Source organism: Microtus ochrogaster, unplaced genomic scaffold, assembly GCF_000317375.1.
Source record: "Microtus ochrogaster isolate Prairie Vole_2 unplaced genomic scaffold, MicOch1.0 UNK15, whole genome shotgun sequence".
Taxonomy (NCBI): domain Eukaryota; kingdom Metazoa; phylum Chordata; class Mammalia; order Rodentia; family Cricetidae; genus Microtus; species Microtus ochrogaster.
The window spans coordinates 597,276-622,557 of NW_004949113.1; the positions used below are offsets into that span (position 1 = coordinate 597,276).

The 25,282-nt window shown below is 43.7% G+C and overlaps 1 protein-coding gene across 1 annotated transcript in view; it reads left to right on the forward strand.

The window, feature by feature from the left end:
• The window catches only part of LOC101991601 (CD209 antigen-like protein C), a 40,259-nt gene that overhangs the window by 7,892 nt on the left and 7,085 nt on the right, over positions 1 to 25,282 (forward strand). The window contains exons 2-4 of the mRNA XM_026789176.1: positions 23,408 to 23,497; positions 23,805 to 23,876; positions 24,532 to 24,683. Coding sequence (XP_026644977.1) covers positions 23,408 to 23,497; positions 23,805 to 23,876; positions 24,532 to 24,683 — 314 coding nt within the window. The remainder of the gene's footprint in view (positions 1 to 23,407; positions 23,498 to 23,804; positions 23,877 to 24,531; positions 24,684 to 25,282) is intronic.

Here is a 25,282-nt window from a genome sequence, read left to right on the forward strand (position 1 = left end):
GATCCGCCTGCCTCTGCCTCCCGAGTGCTGGGATTAAAGGCGTGCGCCACCACCGCCCGGCCTGGGAATAAGGAATTTTATTGAGAAAATGCCTTTATAGGGCATTTTCTTGATTGATGATTGATGTGGGAGGGCCCAGCCTGTTGTGGGCGGTGCCACCCCTGGGATGGTATAAAAGAAAGTAGTCTAAACAAGCCCTGGGGAGTAAGCTGGTAAGCGGTGTTTCTTCCTAGTTTCTGCTTCAGTTTCCTGTTAGTTCCTGCCCTGACTTCCCTGGATAATACAAGCTATACACTGAAATAAACCTTTTCCTCCCCAAGTTGCTTTTGGTCATGGTGTTTTATCACAGCAACTGAACCCTAAGACAATCTATATAATTTATTAGTGTATTGAATACACATTACCTCTCTTTCAAATGGCATCTAGAACCCTTCCCAAAGTACCAAATGCAATCTCAAGTACTATCCAAAGTCCTTCCTAATGTGTTTCTACTAAGATGCCCCTGGTCACCAGTGCCTTGTATACGTCCTCCTGGAAATGGGCCAGAAACTGAGATTTTTTTTTCCCACCACAAGTGAGCTCCTCTTAGCTAAAAAATATTTATTTATTTATTTACTTGTGAGTGTATGTGTGTGTGTGTGTGTGTACATACCTGTAAGGGCCAGAAGAGGGCATCAGATTCCTTGGAGCTGGGGTTGCATGTGATTGTGAGTTACCCAAAGTGGGTGTAGGGACCCAAACTTCTTTCCTTTGGAGCAATAGCAATTGCTCTAACGAGTCATTGCTCTAGCCCCATCTGGTTAAATTTTTTGCTACATTTGCAGATTAATTGTGCGTGTGTGTGTGCTCACACGTGCATGTGTGCACACACACATGTGCATGCTCGCACTGTAAGCATGTGGAGGTCAGAGGACAATTTGTGGGAGGCCATTTTCTCCTTTCGTCATGTGGGGCTGGAGAGCAGACCCAGACTGTCATGCTTGGTGGCAAGTGCCTTTTCCTACTGAACCATCTTGCTGACATCCTGACATTCGGTATTTTAATCACTGATAGTATAAAATCCAGCGATACTGGAACATTCCTGCTGTCACACAAATAGCAACTATCTATTTGCAGAATATTTGTCATCTCTCCCAAAGAAAAATTCAGATCCGCTTAGCTCTCACACTTTATTTCTGTCTCCTCCCAGGGCCCAGAAAATGGAACCTATTTTCTCTCTCTGTCGATTTCCCTCTTCTCGACAATTCACACCAAAGGGGATTATGTACTGAAGTTTGTTTTATTCAGTTCAGATAAAAAGTGCAAACGGGTCTGTGAGATGTCTCTGTGGGTAAAGGTGCTTGCTGCCGGACCCAACGACCTGAGAATTTCTGGGTCATACAAGGTGTAAGGAAAACGCACTCGCCTGGGTTATCTTCTGACCCCCATGTGCTTGCTGTGGCACATGTGCAGAGTAAATCAATAAACGTAATTTAAAAATTTACGAGAAGGTAAACCATAGCTGCCTTTGTGATCACAGCTCTGAGCTTCCAATGTGGGAGGCGCTCAGAGTCAGGAGCTGGGGCCAGCAGGATGTGCTGTTGCCAGCAGCTCCATCTGCTCTCCCAGAGATAGGAATCACAAATACGCAGAAGCTCTCTGACTGTATGAGAGAGGCTCTGTTTGTGCTTACGGAGCAGCAGAAGGGGATGCAGCGCATCCCGGAAGAATGGGGGCCCTGCTCTCAAATAGCACAGAAGGGTGAACTGACATGTGTAGTGTCCCTGGGTCGGGGAGTGTGTGTGATAGTTGTCGTCTTAACGGGATGTAGAATCACCTACGAGACTGCCCTGGGCACACCTGTGAAGGATGAACTAGATTAGCTTAACGCGGGAGAGAAGACCTATGTTAATTGGGCAGCAGAGGTACCAAACTTAAGGAGAAAGCAAACTGAGAGCCACCATTGTTCTCTCAGCTTCCTGTCTGTGGGTGCAAGGTAAGCCCGGCTGCCACGCCTCCTCTGCCTGCCCCTTTTCTCTTGCCTTGCCTTTGACAGAGTGTTTTATCCCCCACCCTGGGAAAGGCAATTAAGGAGGATCCCCTCGAAGATTCAGTGGGCTCTCTGGAGTCTGTGAAGTTGTTCAGGGAGAGCTGTGGGTTCGATCATCTAATTTACACTGTTGAAGCAGCCCCCTAGAGCAGATTCTGGGTGCCTGCCTTCCAACCGAGGCAGCAGAAAAATAAAGTGTGCCATTCTAGCTTGCCTAGGGTTTTTTTTTTTCCTCTTCAGAATGTTATCTTTTGTGTGTGGCTTCTTTCATTGAACCTCATGTGTATAAATCATTGAGCTTCATGTTTGCAAAGTTCATCTAGGGGCTGGCTAGATGGTTCAGCAGAGAAAGGCACTTTCCCTGTTTTAGACAGTTTATATCAAAGGAACTGTTATGCGTCAACTATTGTTTGTTTTACTCAATTCAGATAAAAAAAAAAGGCACCATCAAATTAGTTCAGAGGATAAAGGTGCTTGCTGCCAAGCCTGGCAGAGTTTAATCCCTAGGGCCTACAAGTTGTAAGGAGAGAATCTGCTCCTGCAAATTATCCTCTGACTTCCACACATTGGCCATGACATGCTCATGCCACCCCCCAAATCAAAGTTCATCCAAGCTATTTCTTTGCATGATAGAAAATAAAATTTTGCTCACTAGAGTTGTTTTGTTTTTTGTTTTTTTTAAAAATAGTACGTTAAATAAGCTATTTTACTGCTTTGTCACCACCAAGTTTTCTCATGAAAAATCAGCTTATTGTAGTTATAATGTACAATTTTTTTGAGGTAAGGTTTCTCTGTGTAGTTCTGGAACTCACTTTAGACCAGACTGGCCTCGAACTCACAGAGATCTGCCTGCTTTTGGCTCCTGAGTGCTGGGATTTAAGGTGAGTGCCACCACTGCCTGATAAAAATATTTTTTTTAATTTCATTTATATATGTATTTTTGTGTTCTATAGCACACACATGAAAGACAGAGGAAGTGTCAGGTCTTTCTATCGCGTAGGTCTCAGGAATTGGACTCGGGTTGTAAGACTTGGCACTTACCTTCTTGGCCATCTCAGTCTCCAGACAGGAAATCAGTGACGGTCCAAAGTAAGGACACCACCAAAGTCCACCTTGGTGAACCAGTAGGTTTTATTGGGATTACTTTAAATATGGGTGAGACATTACTTACAGGAGCAGAAATGGCTCAAAGACAGCTGCACCACCAAAGTCCACCCCAGCATGGATGACAGCTCACAAAAGCTGGGAATCTGGCCTGTAGGAAGTTTGCCATGTTAGAGTAGAGACTCATAGATTGAGAGTTTTCTAGACAGCACAGCTTATCTCTGTTTCTTCTAGGCTGTTTGGTTGGTCTCTGCTTCTTTCAGGCTGCTCTGTGTATCTGAAAGTATCACTCAGTCGTTCGTACAGTTCATATATGTTTGGAGATGGAGAGGCCTAATGAATCTTGTAAGTTACAGGGACATTGGTCAATTATAAAACAAGTGCTTACAGAAAATTTTCACACTCCTTCCAGCCTGTGAGGATATGATAGGAAGTTATGAACTAGGAAGCAGCCTTCTCCATGCACCAGATCTGCTTGCATCTTGATCTTCAATCTCACAATACCCAGAATGGTGGTAAATAGTTTGCATCCTTGGACTACTCAAGCTATGACATTCTGCTATAGCACCCATTTCACCCCCACTCCACTGCCATAATAAAATACCCAGACAATGAAGTAGATAATAAAATCCTTTTGCTGGGGATACAACTTAATGTTGCTTTACAAGACACAGAGAAACCAAGTTGAAACGGACCTGAAAACATCCTTTGTACCGGCTAGATTTCATAGAGCTGCAGGGTGCTCTGCAGATTGCTGGGGACAAAAAGCCAACAATGGTCTCACCCAGCAGCAAACCCTGCATGCTACAATACCGACCTGCCAGGTAAAATGTGCCCTGTGGTACATAAAGGTTATGAGAGTAACTAGCCACTTTCTGATCGGTTTTGAGGCATGCTCCATCCACAGTAGGGAATTCATGTATAGTGCTATAAACCTGGTCAAAAGCCCATGACTCTGGAGGCCATAGACCATAGGAGGGAACCTGTCACAGCTGTATTGCTAAATATAGTCAAACTTCTTTATAAATATTTATGCTCGTGCTTATAGATCAGTGCTTCCCTCAGTCTTGACCAGAAAGAGTTTTCTCTGCAGCGGGCAGCAATTTATACAGTGAGTTCTAAGAGGCCAAAGTGGTAAGAGTAGGGGACTGTTAAATACTCATTCTTAAATGGGTCTCCTATATCAGCATCCCACCCTAAGATTCATGGAGTCCTACAGAAGAAAGGATGTAAAGACTGAAAGATGGGAAAGGGTGCTGTGAAAAGTTGTCCTTTGAACATGGCACGGTCGGTCATTGCATTCATGAACTCTCCACAGCCATGGATGCCTGTATGAGGCCTGCACAGGGTCAAGTCAACAAGATCAGTCAACATTCCAGGAGACCATAATACCTGGACTGGACTCAGTGGGAAGGAGGAAGAATGGCAGGGTGTGAAGGAGGGAAGGGGCATGTTAAAGGTGCCTGAGGGAGTGGAGGGGGCTTCACAGTACATTTGATATTAAACGACACATTACTGTGCACAATATCTTTTGTTCTATTCCCCAGGTTTGATGGTGAACGCACTGTTTGTTTGTTTGAGATAGGGTCTCACTATATAGCCCTGGATTGAATATGTAGACCAAGATGGTCTCAGACTCACAGAGATCTACCTGCCTCTCCACCTCTTGAGTGTCATGATTAAAGGTGTACATCACCATTCCTGGTTGAAGCTGTTTTTTTTTTTTTTAATGAGGTTGGGAAAATAACCCCCCAATGAATTCATATTCTCTTTTCCCTTTCTCTTTATTTAATCTGTCTCTATTTTTCTCTTCATTCATTCACGTATAATTATTATTAATCCTCAAATGCCTCCTCCACTTTTTATTTATTTTTTATTTTTTTAATTAATTAATTAATTTATTAAAGATTTCTGCCTCCTCCCTGCCACCACCTCCCACTTCCCTCCCCCTCCCCCAATCAAGTACCCCTCCCTCATTGGCCCGAAGAGCAATCAGGGAAGTCCAAGGACCACCCACCTCCTTCCAGGTCTAGTTAGGTGAGCATCCAAACTGCCTAGGCTCCCACAAAGCCAGTACGTGCAGTACCTCCTCCACTTTTTAAAAGCATTTCTTCCAGGTGTGTGCATTCATTTTGTACAGCTGCTATAAGAGATGCTCTCAGACTAGAAGGCTAAAACAGCACAAACTTACACTTAAAGTTTCTGGAGCCTGGGTGCTTCCTTTGCTCTTTTACTTGTTTTCGAAAAGAACCATCATTCTTGGTGGGCAGGAGGCAGGAGATGCCCAGTCCTTTGGCGTTCCAGTTAATCTAATCTGAAACTCCCTCATAGACATGCCCAAGGCTCATTTCTACTGTGATTCTGGATCCTATCAAGTTGATAATCCACATTAACCATCACAGTAGGTCAGCTTATGATGGTAGATCCTCATAAATGATTCAGGGCCTCATAAAAGAGACTCCAGAGAGCTGCCAAGATGGCTCCATGGATAAAGTTGCTTGCCACCAAGCCTGACAACCTGAGTTCCATCCATGGAACCCACATGAGAAAAAGAGACAACCGACTCCTGCAAGTTATCCTCTGACTTCCACATGCCTGTTGTGCACGCAAGTCATATTACCATGCATGAGAATGGACCACAAGATATACAACAAAAGCCACTTTAAGGCTTTTTATTAATAAAGAGAAAGGAAAGAGGGGGGTGCACAGGCCTGTATGAAAGAAATGCGGCAAAAGAGAATGTGGGGTGGGCAAGTCAATTTTTAAAGGTAGTTCAGCACATGCATATAGGGGCTTACAAAGCCACATCACGCATACGTATAGATTATATGACCATGCTGTGCATGCACATAGATTAGGTAGAGTGTACGGCTCTAGGGTGACTAGGCAATTTGCCTGAATGCTGATGGCACATGTATGGCCAATAATAAAAGAGACACCTGAGCTGGTCACAGTGGCACATGTCATCCTAGAACTTATGAGATGAAAGCAGGAGAATCAGGTCAAGGTCATCGTTGGCTATGTAATGAGTTCAAGGCGAGCCTGGGCATAATGAAACCCTGTCTCAGAAAAACCAAATGAAAAAATTTAAGAAGAGACTCCAGGGATTGAGAAGATGACCCAGCATCTAAAAGAGCAGAAGGCACAAGGTTCCTATTCTCACAGATAAATACTAGGGAAACCAAGAATGTTAAACACTCAGGGCTGTATCATCAATGGAGGAAATAAAATACCTGATTTCCACCCAGAAATCTGGGATTGGATGTTATTAATGACCTGGAGGTCTTTGCTATCTGTAGAGTCAGGCTTGACCCAAATCCCCCAGAATGTTTATTCCAGACTCTCACTCCCTAGACCTTTGTCGTTAGCTCCCAGTTAGCAGAACCCACCACGAGGGGAGATGTCACTTGTGCTTTATAGAATTCTGACCTTTGTGCTATCTTAGTCAGAGATCACAGCAGATGCTAGGCTCTTTAGCTATAGAACCCATCTTTATGGTCACATGAACCTTGCAAAGGAGTTTCTATAGAGTCACTCCTTAATTTTTATTGTGCACCTGGAATTGGAGTGATTCTTGCCTGGAAATTTCTTTTTCCAAATCATACTGTGTTTAAATATGCTGGCAATAAACTACCACCTAGCATCAGATTCTCTAGAAGTTTGATCCAGACTAACAAGTTGGGCTGAACTGAGTTTTCATTCTCACCTCTTTATGGTTCATTTCCCTGCTTGCCATGATTGTAGGGACCCCCCCCCCCCCAAAAAAAAACCACATACTGCTCTTTCAGAAGATATGAATTTAATTCCCAGGACCCACATCAGGTGGCTCACAACTGCCTGTAACCCCAGATCCAGGCAATCCAACTCCCTCTTCTGGCATCTCCAGGCACGTCACTCTCACACACACAAACCCACAAACATATGTACATGGCTAAAAATGATCTTTTTTTTTTTAAAAAAACAGTATAGACATTCAATTGAAAATTAACATTGCTTTTAAAATAGTAGTGCATATTTATATAAAGTGATAGGTGACGCAATAACATTAAAAATTTCCCCTCCTCTTCCTCCATCTAGTCTTTCCCATGTTCCCCTTAAATTGATAGCTTTTAAATTATTGTTATATTATATGTATATACACACATATATGTGTGTGTACATATAAATGCAACCTGCTAAGTTCATTTTTTTTGATGAGGGGTGGTAGCTATACTCATATCTGAGGATTGGACCTGGGAGACACAGATGAAAGAGACCATGTGATTTTTGTCTTTTGTGCCTGGGTTACCTCACTCAATGTACTTTTTCTAATTCTATTAATTTACCTGTGAATTTTATGATTTATCTTTTTACTTGAATAATCTGTATATATTAGATATAATACAGTTGAATAATATTCCATTGTTCGTAGGTATCACATTTTCATTATTTATTCATCTGCTGAAGAACATTTAGGTTGTTGCTATTTCCTAGTTATTGTGAACATGGCTGAGCAAGTACCTGTGCAGTAGGGTGTCAAGTCCTTTGGGCATATGCCCAGGAGTGGTACAGCTGGGTCACATGGTAGATGTATTATTTTAGCCTTTTAAGGGTTCTGCAAACTAATTTCCATAGTGGCTGTGCCAGTTGGTATGTCCACTGACGTTGGCGGGGAGGGGGGGTCCCCCTTCCTCACCTCAGCAGCATCAGTATCAGCCCTTTGCTGATCTTGCTCACCTTGACTGGGGTGAGATAAAAATCTCCAACTGTTTCCACTTGCATTTCTCCCATTTCTAAGACTGATAAGCACTTTTTGCGTCATTTCTCAGCCATTTTTATTTCTTCTACTGAGAACTCTCTGTTTAGATCCCTGGTCCATTTTTTAATTGGGTCATTTGTCTTCTTGACTCTTTTTGTTAGTTCTTTATACACTCAGGATATTCATCATCTGTCGGCTGGCAAAGATCCCCTCTCATTCTGTGGGCTTCCTCATCTCTTCATTGATTTTTTCCCCTCAGCTGTGCAGAAGATTTTTAGTTTTATGAGGCCCCAGTTGTCAGCTGTTGACCTTAATTGCTCGGCAAATGGAGTCGCATTCGGAAAGTCTTTTCCTACAGCTGTATCCGGTAGAGTTGCCTACATTTCCTCCTAGCAGTTTCAGAGTTTCGGGTTTCAAATTGAGGTCTTTGATCCATTTGGAGCTAATTTTTGTGTGGGGTTATAGATACAGGTCTAATTCCATCTTCTGCATTCCCAGCACCATTTGTTGAAGATGCTGACTTTGCGCCACTGTGTGTTATTGGCTTCTTTGTCAACTATCAGATGAGTCCCATTATAAGTGGTCATATGTAGCTAGTCTTTTTCTATCGCGCCAGCCAACTCCCAAATAAACACCACTGAGACTTATTAATTATGAAAGCTCAGCTGCGAGCTTAGGCTTATTTTTAACTAGTTCTTACAACTTAAAATAATTCATTTTTATTAATTTATAAGCTGCCCTGAGGCTTGTTTACCTCATCTTTGTACTGTCCATCCTGTTTGCTCTGCATCTCGTAGTGTCTCCACAACTCCATCTTTCTTCTTCCCAACATCCTCTCTGCACCCCAAATCCTGCCTAGCTATTGGCTGGTTAGCTTTTTATTAAACCAATCTGAGTGACAAATCTTCACAGTGTCCAAAAAGATTATTCCACAACAGTCATGTTTGGGTCTTCTATTTTGTTTTTGGGTCTTTTTAAAAGAGAACTCCATGACCCCTTCCAGCCATTGAAGACATGGTAACAAAAAATAATCGGAGTACCAGGAAACAGCACTACCAGATGCCAGCTACAGTTCTAGCTCGGGATATGGGGATGTTTGATTGTTTTTAAGTGCTTGGCGTTAAATGCATCCTGTGGTCTCACATGTTTACGAGGTGGTATGACTGCTTGACTTCTGTCACGTTCCATCACCTTACCAAGGAGCCTCATTAGGGGCTGATATCATGTGAAACCCTTCCCTCAAGACAGGCGAGGAACGCAGCCTCACTGGAAGCACTGAGCTTCAGCAGTATTTGTCACCTGGGAGGGATAGAGAGGATGACAGGTCAAAGGTCATCTAGAAAGGCCAGAGTGGCATCTATTGTTATGTGACACCCTTCCTGGGGAGAGGAGAACAAACATCTATGCCTCTGAGATAGGGAATTAACGAGACTGAAGTAAAGATACCACCAAAGTCTACTTGGGAGAGCCAACAGTTTCTTGTGGTTGCTTACAGTGTGTGTTTGTGGTCACTCATAGTAGTGTAAATGCCTCAGACAGCTGCATTATGGTGAGCCCACCCCAGCCTGGGGGAAAGCTCTGGACAGCTGGAGGCCAGGAGCACACTGCACAATCCTGGCCAGAGAGTGCCTTTTGTAGCCAGCTCAGTTGGTCTGTGCCACTGGAAGCTCAGCTGCTCTGAAGGTGTCTCTCAGCAGTCCTTCCTGTTTAGGAACATGTCAGGGAGGGACCTGGTGTGTCTGCTAAGCTTTGAAGATTCTGAAACTTTTGAGTTCTTTATTTTTGGGGTTTTAAAAGGCTGGAGTGTTTCACTTCTTTTTAAGAGTACCCTAAGTCATGAGAAGCTTCCCTCCAAGACAGAATGTTCTTTTCAACACTGTCAAAATAAAATTTATCGATGAGCAACTAGACACCAGGGCTCACTCTGCTCTCAGCTGAGTTAGCTGTGCCACAAGACCTGTAGCACAATGTCTGGGGCTCCATCACAGGCAAATGTCATTTGCACATGTTACTCTGCATTCCACAAACCCTCGGCTTGACGATGGAAGACAATCACCATTCCATTTCACAGGGGAGGAAATAGGAACTTCTCTGTGGTGATAAGGCAAGTTCCTATGCTGTGTATGGACTGTAGAGGTATATCTTGACAGAAGTGAGGATCATCTGAGGGACAGGCTTCTTGGCAAATCTAGGGAGAATCATTTTGATTAATTGAGGTAGAAAAGCACTGTGGGTGGCACCATCCCCTAGGAAAGCACTGTGGGTGGTGCCATTCCCTAGGCAAGCACTGTGGGTGACACCATCCCCTAGGAAAGTATTGTGGGTGGCACCATCCCCTAGGAAAGTATTGTGGGTGACACCATCCCCTAGGAAAGTATTGTGGGTGGCACCATCCCCTAGGAAAGTACTGTGGGTGGCACCCCTAGGAAAGCATTGTGTGTGGCACCATCCCCTAGGCAAGGGCACCCAGACTGTATGAAAAGGAGAAAGTGAGCTGACCATAGCATAATTCATTCATTGCACTCTACTTCTGCACATATACTGTGCTCTTGCTACTAAAATAAACAGCACAGTGCCAGTCCCCACCCTAGCACCTTCTCTTCTAGCTGTGTCAAGCAATGCTTCTCTACCCACACTTTTCTGAAGTGTGGATATTCCCATCCTGTTCCCGTTTTTTTCCTCCTGAGTCAGAGAAGAATGGTCCTCATGTGGGGTGCTCCACAGGGTCATATAAATCTCAGGGCAGAGAGAGGGTGGAGAGGGGGAAGTCAAGCAAGAAGAAGATGGCAGGAGAGCCAGAGCCCTAGCAGCCATAAAGGAGGAGTGAAATGTCTTTCAGGAATGTGGATGTGACCAGAGACCATCCCATCACAGGGAGCCAGTTAAGAAGGACAAATAGTGTATTCTTTCTCAGGTGCTACTCCTAATTTTTCGAAGGGATATAAAATCATGTATGTAAATATAAAATAAGAGTATATGAAAAACTATGTAGGTTCTAAAGGGAGGGGAGAGAGAGGGGTTGGGAGGGTTTGAGGGAGGATAAACCTAACATACAATAGATACAGGATGCAGTTTCCCAGCTTCATGATTTAAGGATTCTTGCCTTTAATCCTAGCACTCAAGAGGCAGAGGCAGGTGTATCTCTGTGGGTTGGAGGCCAGCCTGATCTACATAGGGAATTCCAGGGTTACACAGTGAGACCCTGGCTCAAAAAAAAAAAAATCAACAACCAACCAAACAACAAAATCCACCACAAAAATTCCAGACTTCTTTGTGTGTAAGTACATGTACAGTGTGTGCATCCCATGTATGTACAGATGTGTGCACTCCTACACATGCACAGAGGCCTAAGAAGGACACAGGATGTTCAGCTTTATCACTTTCCATCCATTCTTTTGAGGCAAGGTATCTCACTGAAACTGGAGTGAGGTTGGTACCCAGCACCCTCAGAGATCCTCTTGTCTCCACACCCCTCTCCCAGCACTGGGCTCACAGGCATACATAAAGGCTATGTGAATGCTGGAGATTTGAACCCTGGTCCTCGTGGTTATGCAGCACTAGTTACAGCCTGTACACATTTAAAATACTAAGGGCTCAATTTAAAGGCTGGCATTCTTGCCAAGTGGAGGTGCATGTCTATAAACTTCAGCATGTGGGAATCGGCAGCAGAACTGTCAGATAGACTCCTCCTGCTTTTTATGGCATCGTCTCTGACTGAAGCTCAGGGTGTGGTTATGTTGCTGGGCTTTGTCCTTTTACTTTGCATTGTTTTAGGAAGAAATGCTCGAGAGACAAGAGGCCGTGTGTTAAAGTAGACATTAGTACCTTCACCCTCATGAGATCCTGGAGATTTTAGATGTGTGTGAAGTGTATGTATGTATCTATGCTTACATCGTGTGCATGTGTGTCTGTGTGCACGCGTGCATGTGGAGGCCAGGGATTGATATCACTGTCTATCTTTTTTTTTTCTATCTTAGTTTTTGAGACATGGTTTCTGAATGAACCCAGAGTTCACTGTTCCTGCTGGGCTGTCTGACCAGTAAGCGCCAGGCCTTCCCTGGCCCAGTGATTACAGCTGCTGCTGCATCCTGCTTCTCACATAGGTGATGGGGATCAGAACTCAGCTGCTTGTGTTACACAGCAAACACTTCACTGAGTCAACCACTTCTCCAGCACTGCACAAGAATCTTTGTAGAACACTTCATACCCAAACCATGTCTCCCAAACAGAGAAAATCTTAGGGAAACTGAGGTAAATGAGGAGGTTTTTATTAAGGGGAAAAGAGAGGCAGGGGCAGTGTTTTGGTTGGGTTCACCATAGGAACAAAACCAAGGGGATGAACAAGAGCAGAATTTATTAACCGATCTTTACAACAGTAATGAAGCCAGGTGGTGGTGGTGCATGTCTTTAATCCCAGCACTCGGGAGGCAGAGACAGGCGGATCTCTGTGAGTTCGAGGCCAGCCTGGTCTACAAAGTGAGTTTCAAGACAGCCAGGACTGTTTCACAGAGAAAGCCTGTCTTGATTCCCGCTCCCCCAAAAAGAAATAAAATAAAAAAATATAAAAAAAAGTAACGATAGCCAAATCACACTGGAGATGCTGAGAGTCCCATAGAAACTAAGTCTACAAGGTGGATGCCTCAGTGGTACCAATCTGGTGTTCGAAGCCTGGAAATTCCTGGAGAGCTTCAGGTCCCTGCTCCATGATGAAAGCTGGAAGATGCTGACTCTGTTGTCAGTGAAGGAAGCAGCAGCAACAGCAACAGGTAAATCAGTTTGGTGCAAGGGAGAGGCCTAATGAGCAATGGGCGGCCACACATCCCTCTGACACACCCTCGTTATCTGGGCTGCTTCCCTCATCAATTAAGGCAATCAGAGAGGTTCTTTAGGGGAGGCTTCCTCCTCATGGCCATACGTACCAACTGTCATAGGCTGCTGAAGGTCTTTGTCAGAGTCCCCACTACTTTCCTTTGGGAGTAGCCAAAGGTAACAGCTGACTTCGCCTCTTAGGGCGGTTCCTGTAATTTCCTGGAGAGTTCACGATTTCTTGCAACATTCTTCCTGAAAGAACAAACTGTGCAAGTCCCTGCCTTGCTCTTGGATGTTGGAGATGCCAGATGTTTGGGCTCTGAACTAGACAGAGATGATGAATTAGATTCTGTTCTGGTTTTGGGACTGGTGCCTATCAAGGCCTTTTCCAGTAGCACTCCCCATGAGCAGCTTGCTGTGTCAGTTATCCAAAAGCAGTTTTCTTTTTCTCAAAATGTACAGTTCTTGGCAAAAGGGAGCAGAAAAAGAACAGAGAACAAACAAAGTCGCACATTTGCAATATAGAGGTGACGTAAAATAGAGACTGGGAAGATGGCAGAGTAAGCAGAGCCCAGCTGTGCAAGTATGAGGACCAAGACTCAGATCCCTAGCATCCACCCAGGGCAAAGCTGGGTGAGGCGGTGAGTTTCTGTAATTCTAGTGTTGAGAGGGGACAGGTGGGGCTCTGGGATTCCTGGCCAGCAGGCTGAGCCGAAGCAGTGAGGTGCAGGTTCAGCAAAATTCAGGCTCAGGGAGAGACCTGTCTCAAAGGTGGAGAGCAGCTGAGGACACCTGACATTGGCATGTACACTCTCCACATGTACATGCATGAACATGAACATGTCCACATAAATATATACACATCATACCCACCCCCATACACACAAAGAAAGAGGGACAGACAGACAGAGAGAGGGAAAATAATCTAAACTAGGCTGGCATATAAGGGGAGAGTGTTGTTATTTCTGAGGCCAGGTTTTGTTCAGTTGGTGTCATAAAACACTGACTAAAATCAACTTAGAGGAAGAAAGGGTGAATTTTGTTATTGTTTCCAGGTCACAACCTATAGCTGAGGGGAGTCAGGGCAGAAACTTGAAGGTGGCTAGGTTTGCTTGCTATTCCATGGAGCATAACCCCCCTCCCCACCAGGAAACTCACCCACAGTGAGAAAGCCTAGCAGGATCTATATAAGAGCTGCAGGTTCACTGGCCGGCTCTCTGGCTCAATCTCAGGCTTAGTTAGCTTTCTTATACTGTCCTGGCCCAGCTACCTAGGGATGCTGCCACCCATTGGTGAGAGAAGAGTGTTGAAATCTCCTACTATTAGTGTGTGGGGTTTGATATGTGATTTGAGTTTTAGTAATGTTTCTTTACATATGTGGGTGCTTTTATATTAGGGGCATAGATATTCATGGTTGAGACTTCATCTTGATGAATTGTTCCTGTTATGAGTATAAAGCATCTGTCTCCATCTCTTCTAATTGATTTTAGTTTGAAATCAATTTTGTTAGATACTAGGATAGCCACACTTGCTCATTTCTTAGGTCTGTTTGATTGGAAAGACTTTTCCCAACCCTTTACTCTAAAGTAATGTCTGTCTTTGAGGTTGAGGTGTGTTTCTTGTAAACAACAGATTGTTGGATCCTGTTTTCTTATCCATTCTCTTAACCTGTGCCTTTTTATAGGTGAATTGAATCCATTGATATTAAGCAATATTAATGACCAGTGGTTGGTAACTCTGGTTATTTTTTGATGGTAGTGTTTGTGTGTTTCCCTCTTTGAGTTTTGTTGGTGGAGGGTTATCAGATGTCTGTGCTATTGTGGGTGTTGTTAGCTTCCTTTGGTTGAGGTGTTCCTTCTAGAACTGTATGTAAGACTGGGTTTGTGGATATGTATTGTTTAAATCTGTTTTTGTCACGGAATATCTTGTTTTCTCCATTGATGGTGAATGAAAGCTTTGTTGTGTATTGTAGTCTGGGCTTGCATCCATGGTCTCTTAGTGTCTGCAGCACATCTATCCAAGACCTTCTGGATTTCATAGTTTCCAATAAGAAGTCAGGTGTAATTCTGATAGCTTTACCTTTATATCTTACTTAACCCTTTTTTTGCAGCTCTTAAAATTCTTTATTCTGTATGTTTTGTGTTTTGATTATTATATGACAAGGGATTTTTTTGGAATCCTGTCTATTTGGTGTTCTGTAAGCTTCTTGTACCTTCATTGGGATAGCCTTCTTTATGTCGGGGGAGTTTTCTTCTATAATTCTGGGCCTTTGATCAGGAGTTCTTATCCTTCTTTTACCCATATTATTCTTAGGTTTGGCTTTTCATAGTGTCCCAAATTTCCTGGATGTTTTGTGTTAAGAATTTGTTGGATTTGCTGTTTTCTTTGATCAATGAGTCTATTTACTCTATAGTATCTTCAGTGCCTGAGATTCTTCTATCTCTCGTATTCTGTTGGTTATACTTCTCTCTGTAGTTCCTGCTCGTTTACCCAGATTTCCCATATCCAGCCTTCCCTTGGTTTGTGTTTTCTTTATTACCTACCTCCATTTCGGTCTTCAAGTCTTGAACTGTTTCCTTTACCTGTTCCATTGCTCTTTCTTGGTTTTCTTGGGTATCTTTGAGGGATTTATTAATTTCTTATAACTTTTTGTTTGTGTTCTCTTCTATTTCTTTAAGGTAGTTTTTCACTTCCTGTTTAAAGTCTCCATCATTTTCATAAGGTTACATTTAAAGTCATTTTCTTCTACTTTTTCTGGGTTAGGATGTTCAGGTCTTCCTGTTGAGTGTTTGCTGGATTGTGGTGTTACCATGTTGCTTTTCAGGCTGTTGGAGGAATTCTTGCATTGGTACCTACTCATCTCTTTTTTCAAATGAGGCCAGTAGAGTCTTGGCGTCTTGGTAAATCTTTGCTGTGACTGAGTACTTGGGAGTTTTTCTTGGTCTGACCTCTCTTAGATCTCCTCAGAACTGGAACAGGCTCTTAGATCCCCTCAGCACTGGCACAGACTATGTTGCAGGGTCTCAAGTACCTCACAGGCTCTCCAGTCCCCTCAGCAAGGGAGCAGGGTCTCTTGCAGGGTTCCAAGGACCTAGTGGAGGAAAAGGCAGGCCTGGGGGCAGGGTGAGATGGGAGAAAGAGGGCCCAGCAGCAGGAGCACTCCCCACTTGTAACAAGAATGGGGGCCTGTTTGTTGTTGGGGTATTTGTTTCACCAGTACCCCACAACTGTTTAGCTCCAAAGAAAATCACACATAGGTTTCCATAAATTATAAGCTGATTGACTCATTAGCTCTAGTCTCTCACTGGCTAACTCTCACATCTTGATTAACTCATTTTTTTTCTGATCTATGTTAGCCATGTGGCTCAGTACCTTTTTCAGTAGGGCAGATCACAACCTTCTGCTTAGGTGATCTGGGCAGGAGTGAGAGGAATCAACTTCCTCCTTTCCAGAATTCTCCTGTTCTCATTGTATCATTTCTACTTCCTGTCTGGTTTTCCCACCTATACTTCCTGCCTGGCCAATCAGCGTTTATTTAAAATATGATTGACAGAATGCAGACAATTCTCCCACACCACCCGCTGGCTTTTGGGTCCCCTCAGCCCTGCAGCAGGGTTTGCTGGGGGTTCCAAGGACCTTGTGAAAGAAAAGAATTGCTTGGGGGCAGGGTGGGATGGGGTAAAGAAAGGCAGCAGCAGGAACACACCTCCCTGGATGGTTAGAAAAGCTTAGGGAATTGTGGGGTCCTGGGTTCTGTCTCCCTGGAAAGGTCCCAGAGAATGGTACTTCTGGCTGTCTGGCTGTGTGGCCACCAACTTACCTCTTTCGTCCCCTCACCATGGGAGCAGGGTTTCTTGTAGGGTTCTAAGGACCTCACAGACAAAAAGGTGGGCTTGGGGGCAGAGTGGAATGGGAGAAAGAAGGCCCAGTGGCAGGAGCACTCCCCTCTGGTTTTCAGGTTCCCTCAGCCCTGAAGCAGGCTTTGCTGGGGGTTCCAAGGACCTCATGGAAGAAAACGGCTTGGGGGCAGTGTAGGATGAGGTAAAGAAAGCCAGCAGCAGGAACACAGCTCGCTGGATGGTCAGAAAAGCTTAGGGAATGGGGGTGGGGTGGGGGGACTGGATTCTGTCTCCCTGGTAAGGTCCCATAGAGTGGCACTTCTGGCTATCTGGTTGTGTGGCCGCTGACTCACCTCTCTGGTCCCCTCAGCATGGGAGCAGGGTCTCATGCTGGGTTCCAAGGACCTCCCAGATGAAAAGGCAGGTTTGGGGACAGAGTGAGATGGGAGAGAGAAGGCCCAGAGCAGGAGCACTCTCTCTGGCTCTCCAGTCTTCTCAGCTCTGAAGCAGGCTGGACAAAATGTTTGTAAACTAGACACCAGTCTGTGAGAGCCCAACCTAGCCAGTGAAGATGATGGTGGGGAGCAGTCTCCTCAACCCCACAGGACATAACAGGGACACCAGACATTCAACAGCTGTCACCTGATAACTTGGGGACTGTTTAGGACAGCAAGGTGGGGGAGTTTACCAATCAACCACTGTTGGATGAGGGAATCAGGCACCTGGAGTACTGGGCTGTATGAAAAAGGGTTGGAGGGTTACTGTCCATTTGTTTGGAAAATCTTTTCCCAAGTCTTTACTCTCAGATAGTTTGTCTTTAAATTTGAGATGTGTTTCTTGTATGCCGAAGAAGGATGGATTCTGTTTTCGTATCCAATCTGTTAGCCTGTGTCTTTTTATAGGTGAATTGAGTTGAGTTCTTAATATTAAAGGATATTAATGACCAGTGATTGTTAATTTCTATTATTTTTTGGTGGTAGTGTATGTGTGTTTACATTCTTTGTGTCTCTGTGGGTGCAGCTAACTTCCTTGGGTTGAAGTTTTCCTTCTAGTGCTTTCTGTAGGCTGGATTTATGGACAGATTTTGTTTAAATTTGCTTTTGTCATGGAATATTTTGTTTTTTTCATCTATGATGAGTGAAAATTTTGCTGAGTATAGTAATCTGGCCTGGCATCCATGGTCTTTTAGTGTCTGCAGGACATCTGTCCAGGGCCTTCTGACTTTCAGAGTCTCCATTGGGTGTTATTCTGATGGTTCTGCATTTATATATTACTTGGCCTTTTCCCTTTGCAGCTCTTAATATTCTTTTTTATTCTATATATTTATTTTTTTGATTATTATGTGGTAACAAGTCTTTTTTATTTTTGGTCCAGTCCATTTGGTGTTCTGTAAGTCTCTTGTATCTTCATAGGCATTTACTTCTTTAGGTTGGAAAAGTTTTCTTCAATGATTTTGTTGAATATATTTTTCTGTGCATTCAAGCTATATTTTTCTCCTTCTCTATCCCTATTATTCTTCATTTTGGTCTTTGCATGGTGTCCAAGTTTTCCTGGATGTTTTGTGTTATGACTTTGTTTGCTTTAATGCTTTTTTTGACTTATGAATCTATTTTCTCTATTGTATCCTCAACACCTGCGATTCCCTCTTCCATCTCTTGTGTTCTGTTGGTTATGTTTGCATCTGTAGTCCTGTTCATTTACCCAGATTTACATTTCCAGAATTCCCTCAGTCTGTATTTTCTTTATTGCCTCTATTTCAATTTTCAAGTCTTGAACTGTTTCCTTCATCTTTTTGATAACTTCTTGGCTTTCTTTTAAATGATTTATTGATTTCTTCCAATTTTTGTTTATCTTTTTCCTGATTTCTTTAATGGAGTTTGTTTTTTTAAACCTTCTCTTTAAAGGTATCTATCATCTTCATAAAGTTGTTTTTAAGGTCTTTTTCTTTTCCTTCTTCTAGGATGGGATGTTCAGGTCTTGCTGTTGTAGAATGCTATGTTCTGGTGGTGCCATGTTGCTCTTTGGGTTGCTGAATTATTCTTGTACTGGCATCTGCTCATCTCTTCCTTCAATCAGTGCAGGCAGTTTTGTGCCTCTTTGTTCAGTCAGTACAGGCAGTGTCTTTGTGTCAGGGAATCACCTAGGTCACAGGCCATGGGTGACTTTGGCACCAGACTTGGACTTGTAGATTACAGGGTCTGATGGGAGGGGTAGTGGAGCAGCCTGCCCACAGTAGCCATGCCTTGTTGACAGAATTGTGTGACTGGGATGGATCAGGGAGGGACATAAGAGTGTGCTCAGGGGCCCAGGGTCTAGGGACTGGGCTGTCTATCTGGGAGGTCAATCACTCACCTCTTTTCCAATCCTGTTAAATGTATTTTTTACACTGGCATTTACTCATCTGTTCTTTCAACTGGTGTGGGTTGTGTCTGTGTCCATGTAGTCTATTCTTAGAACTGGTGTGGGTTGGCCTCTGCCTGTTCTTCCAACTGGTTATAGTTTGCACCTGTGCCTGTGTCATCTGCTGGGGTCACAGGGGAGGGCTGGCCTTGTAGAGGATGTTCAGGTGCATGGGGCTGAGCAGCCGAGTGGGTCTTGAAGGGATAGAGTCCAGTAGGCGGTGGTCCAGCCTGGAGGAAGGTCTCTCACCTGATTGCTGCTGGTGGATTCCACAACAAAGCAGCAGAGTTCCACCCCATTTCTGAACTCTTATCATAAAAGTTTCTTTCATGAGTAGATAGTATTAATATAGAGATATACAACAAATAAACATGCAAAGAATAAGAGTCTGGTACTCTCATATACAAATGAGACATTTATATCATATCCTCAGCCAGAGCTCAGGGATCATGGAGGAATGTCTTCAACAAAGCATCATTTGCCCAACATGAGAACATTGCGATACTCATGAACTGAAGCAACTACAGCCACAAGATCAAGTCAGACAAAATCCCATCTTGGACTTGGGAGGGTATCATGAAGCCCCCCCCCAACTAGCTGAAAATGTATGTGCAATTGTAGGCTTCTGAGGGAGGAAGAGTCTTTTTTCTTCAGATATTTGGACCCTGAAAAGCTATCCGTGCACTGGTAGATGGTTCTAAACCCATGCTTATACAGCCAAGCACTAAATGGTGTCAGCTTGTATTAAAAAAATGAAAAAAAAAACCACATGCAGCCTGGAGTGGAAGTGGTGGCAGGGATAGAGGGGAATTGGAGGAAAAGGAACAGTATATGTATGTGTGAAATCATCAAACAATAAAACATTTAATTAATAGATGAAGAAGAGGATAAAGAGTAGAATCAGAGGAAGATAAAAAGAAGAAAGAGAAAGAGACAAATTAAAAGGAAAGGGTGTGACAAGAAATAACTCCTAGGTATGTGCCCAATGACCTACTTCCTCCAACTAGGTCCCATCTCATAACTTCTTTTTTTTTTCCCCTGAGAGTTAATGGTTTGTTTAGTGTATGTTACATGTTAGTCACAGACTTAACCACTTAGTCTCTCTGATGTGTTGTGGTGACACATACAGTATGGTCCATATTTAGAGAGACCAAATAACACATCTCATAGGAACAGCAGCATTACAAACCATCTCATAACTTTTAATTCAGCAACAAATTAATCAATGTACTAATACTTTTGTCAAATTAAAGTTCTTATTACTTAATTACCTTTAAAGAAGCACCTCTGATCACTGCCGCTGCACTCAGTACCAGCCTTTAATATAGACTTCTTTGAAGGATGTTTAATATCTGAGAAATAAATCTCCAAATGAAGGCTTTTTAAGGGAACTAAAGTAGACAGATGAGCCTTAAAGGAAGATATGGAGCTTCAGTGGACAGTGGGTAGAATGGCCACCTGATGCTCAGTGTCTTTATCATCATTTCCCTACATTAGTTTTCCCATCTACTTCAGTATTTTTGGAACAACTTATCCCAGTTTGGATTCCTGTTACTATGATAAAAAATACTCTCCAAAAGGAACTTCCTGGGGGAAGGTGTCTTACTGGATCACAGTTCCATGTTACAGTCCATAAGAGCAGAGAGTTACAATGACACGAGCTTTCAGAGATTGATCACGTCACAGAACAGTAAACACATGAATGGTTGTAGTCAGCTTGTTTTCTACTCTTTCACAGTTTGAAATCCTCTGCTTAGGGAATGGTGGGTCTTCTGACATCAATTAAGACAATCAACACAAGACATGGACACAGGCCAACCTGATTGAAACACTCTCTCACTGAGACTGGTGATTCTAGAATTGTCGACAGAGGTTTCTTCCCGTCTGGTCCAACAGCTGCAAGACTTGATCATCTCAACCAGCAGCCTTGAAGGTGTTCTGGATGCAGAATTCAGAAAAAACTGCAACAGAGGTGCTCTGAAATGTTGGATCATCTGGGCCATCCATTCTCATTGGTGATTTTTCAGGGGTGGGGGTCCTCTTCAATCAAACCTTACTTTTCATAACCAAGAATGAATCCATAGCCTCTCATTTCCTGTTGAAAGAAAAACAACTCTTTTTCTCCAAAGTAACATATCTTTTGACTGAAATTTTGAAGTCAAGGTATTTTCAAAATATATAGGTTGGATTAATCCATCAGCATTTATAATAAAATGTCTTTTAGCTGCTGTTGATCCTTCCTCAACAGTCAGATTCAAAGACAACACAATAACATATGGTATCCACATTATCTGTGTATTCCATCTTTATGAGACATTTTAAAACTCTAATTCTTTCATTTTTAATTTTTGTTTTCTTTTTAGACAGGGTTTCTCTGTGTATCTTTGGCTGTCCTGGATCTCACTCTATAGACCAGTTTGACCTCTAACTCACAGAGATCTGCCTGCTTCTACCTCCCAAGTACTGGATTAAAGTCATGTGCCATCATGCCTGGCTACTCTATTTCATTTTTAGAGGACTTTCTCTATCCTTTTTCTTTTATCTCCCAAGCCTACATATATTTTGAAGCACACTATAAACTGCTTACAGTTTTTTTCTTTACTATATATCTCTATTTTTTTTCTGACCACATGAGTCTTTATTCTACCAAGTGGCATGGCTAGGATTAAGGCATCAGCTTTGATGGCAGGGTCTACCCCATTTCTTGGATTTCTGAGAGTCTAGCTTCATGATGGAGGTACTGGTGGGAGTCACGTTTATTGTCACAACTCTGTGAAGTCACTATGTCCATGCCATCACCAAGAAGCATGCTACTAGCTGCTCATAAAAATCATTTAAGTGTTGGGTAGCAGGGCCTCTTAAAAAATCTGCATGGTTTTTACCATTAATGCTGAATCAGGAAACCTCTCTTAAAGGAGATGCACCTCTGCTTGCTACCAGCAAAAAGAAGTCACTGGAGAAAAGATGGTTACCAAGAAGTTCCACTTGACTCTGTTCTTGTCTTTCTAAAACTCTTTTAAAAAAGTTTCTCAGGCTTTATAGACAGAAGTTTTTGTTCCACTCAGCCACACAACCATTTAGTCCCAAATAAACACACAGACACTTATATTGAATTGAAACTATTTGGTCTATTGCTCAGCTTATTACTAACTGGCTCTTACAACTTAAATTCACCCTTAATTCTTATCTATGGTTAGTCACAAGGCTTGGCACCTTTTCTCAGTAAGTCATTCTCATCTGGCTTCCTCTGTGTCTGACTTGCAACTGTCTCTCTGCCTTTTCCCTTTCCAGAACTCTCCTAGGCTGGTCATCATACCTATACTTCCTGCCTGACTATTAGCCAATCAGTGTTTTATTAACATTCTGTTTCTGAGGTAGCAGGACTACAGTCATGTCCACAGCTCTGTCACTAGGTTGGAATTGACCCCTCTTCTCAGGAGATCTACATAATTACAAACCAAGGGGCAGCTTATCCTTAGCTTTTTGTTAGGGCAGCATCAGCCTGTCTGAAAGGGTACCTGACTGCTCCAGAAACTAACTATGGCCTGAGATCCTGGCTGGCACACCATGTAGAAATATGGGCCTACAGAATATTTACCCTTATTTGGGAGCAACTCTGGGCTGGGGTCCTGGACAACACAAAAAAGAGAAATGGAGTTGTGTACCTGCTTTATTCTCCCTCTCTGTTTTCTACAATTGTATTAAGAGCAGCTTCCTTAAGTTCTGATCAGTCTCACTTGTCACTGGGAGGGACTCTACCTTGTGTGTCTTTGAGCTGACTTTTGTCATATATTTGATTGCAGCAATGAAGAATACTTAAGCCATAAACCACCTTCATAGCCCTCCCCTAAATTCATGGAAAGTCCTGCTGGGTCAGATGCTCAGTACCTCCCTCCAGTCTCTTCCGGTCCTGGTTCAGACTTCCCCTTTTCTCTTTGCAAGTGCAGATTCAGAGTGAGGAACCCATGTGTGGAAGATAAAAGCTGATGTAGCTGGCAGTCAAGAACACTGAAGCACAGCAGCAATGATGACCATCTATGTGGAAGCAAACAAGCAGCAGCAGCAGCAGCAGCAGCCAGGATTCCTGGGTGAGGTGGGGAAGGGGCTTGGTAGTTTGGTGGGTCACAGCTTGGATCTCAAAGTGTTCACATCTGATCTCCACATGCAGTTACACAAGTGTGCACACATACATATACATACACTAGTGTGTGTGTGTGTGTGTGTGTGTGTGTGTGTGTGTGTGTGTGTATTCATGAACTCTGGAGACAAGCCTGAGTCAGGAGTCAAGAAGAGGCAGAAGTCTTTTCTTAAACTCTTGGATCCTGGAGAATTGGGGTTCTCTGGGTTCCTGAATCCAAAGGCTCAGGCCTACGGACTGGACTCTGATCTCCAGAGCACCAGAAAGGTGAAGGCTGGAACCTGAATTGCTGTTCTGTTTTCTGGGGCAGAGGTGATTGGCAGCCTTGTGAAACAGCCCCTCTCCCACAGGGTGGCTGAGCCATAGAAATGGGCTCCTGGTGCTGCATCTGTTCTCCATCGTGCTCCTGACTGGGCTGCTGGTAGCTGTTCTTGTTCAAGGTCAGGCAGGGATGGGATTTACAATTCTGTGCCACTTACGGTGCAGGGGTACTGAGCACTGAAGAGGGAAAATGTTGAGAGTGGGTCATATTGCAGTCTCCAGGGACTTGCCCACACAGGAGCAGAGGAGCAAGGGTTGGGGAAGGGTAGGGAGAAGGGCCTGATTCTTTTCTTGTGGTTCAGTCATCTATGTGCCATTTTCTTCTGTTTAAGTGTGATGAAAGGCTTTCTACTGTGGGAATTCAGTGTAGGCTGTAACACACAATAAGTGTTTTATAGTTTTAGTTTCTGTTTTCTTTTGGTGTAGGTTTCAAGAGCCCCAGCTCCCCAGGGAATGAGAAAATCTATAAACAATTGATGCAGCTGAAGGTTGGAGTGGGTAAGTGACCAGAAATCAGGCCTCAAAGGGCCTAAGAAGGTCTTTTGTGAACACACTACATTTGAGGCATCGGCCCTCTCCAGGCCTCAGTTTCCACTTCTGTGGGGACTTGATGTCTCAGTGGGTAAAGTGCTTGCCATGCAGAATCTGAGTTCGAGGCACAGAATCTATGTATTGAACAAGAAGGCGTGGGGACGCACGCTTCTACTTCCAGCACTGGGGAAATGGAGACTGGTGGATTCCCTCAGACTCACTGGCCAGCCAGCTTAGGGCACTTATACACCTTTACACACACACATGCATGTATCAATGCAATAAGCAAAGAAATTAATAGGAACACAGGACAACAGTCAGGGAATGATTTTGTGGTCTCAGGGAGTGACACATACAGTAGGTGCTCAGTATTCACTGAGGTCAGACACATCAGCAGCACTCAATGTCTCTAGGGCTATGCACACAGTAGGCATTCAGAGTTCACACTGGCCATGGGCACAGTAGTCAAGATAGTTACCTGGCCCTGTTTGGATCTCTGAGTTCCTACTTCCCCCAGGATGCACTGTCAAGTGAGGGAGGGCCCTGACTCTGGAAGGCTAGAGCAGATGCAGGATCATGGGCACCCAAGTGTGGATCCCCCCTGATTCACCTCTCCCAATAGACAGCCTTTGCCTTCCTTGCCCTTGGGAATGGGAATCCTTCAATGGAAAGTGTTACTTCTTCTCCAAGTCCCAGCGTACCTGGAATGATTCCGTCACTGCCTGCCAGGAGGTAGAGGCCCAACTAGTCATCATTGATAATGACGAAGAACAGGTATGCCTGATGGGCTTCCTCATCCCGGGACAGGGCACTGGCTGAGTGTGACTGAGTGTGAATGTGATGGTTGGCCAGAAAGGGCTTCTGGTTAAGATCTGTCTACTGCACTTGGAAAGGGAAAGAAGAGGTGGGAATGAGGGTCCTGTCGCCCTCTGAGTGGTCACACCAAGTCTGAACATACTTGAATGCATCAGAAAACCTAAACTGTGAGTCATCAGTCATGGCTTCTCTTACTACTGCTGTACACATACATAGACACTTCCTGAGAGCTGAGCAGTCTAACAAGTCCTTCTATAGGTGTTCAAAGTCCTGGTCTGGGGACTGTGAGGTGACCCTGTGGGGGAAAGTCCTTGTTACCAAGCCCAGGGATCTGAATTGAATCTCTGAGACCCACATAATAGAAAGAGAACCAACTACTACAAGGTGTCCTCAGCCTACACACACCTTCACATGCTCACACAGATTCACATGCTCACACACATCGTCACATGCACACACACATTCACATGCACACACATCTTCATATACACACACCTTCACATGTACACACAGATTCACATGCTCACACACATCTTCACATGCACACACATCTTCAT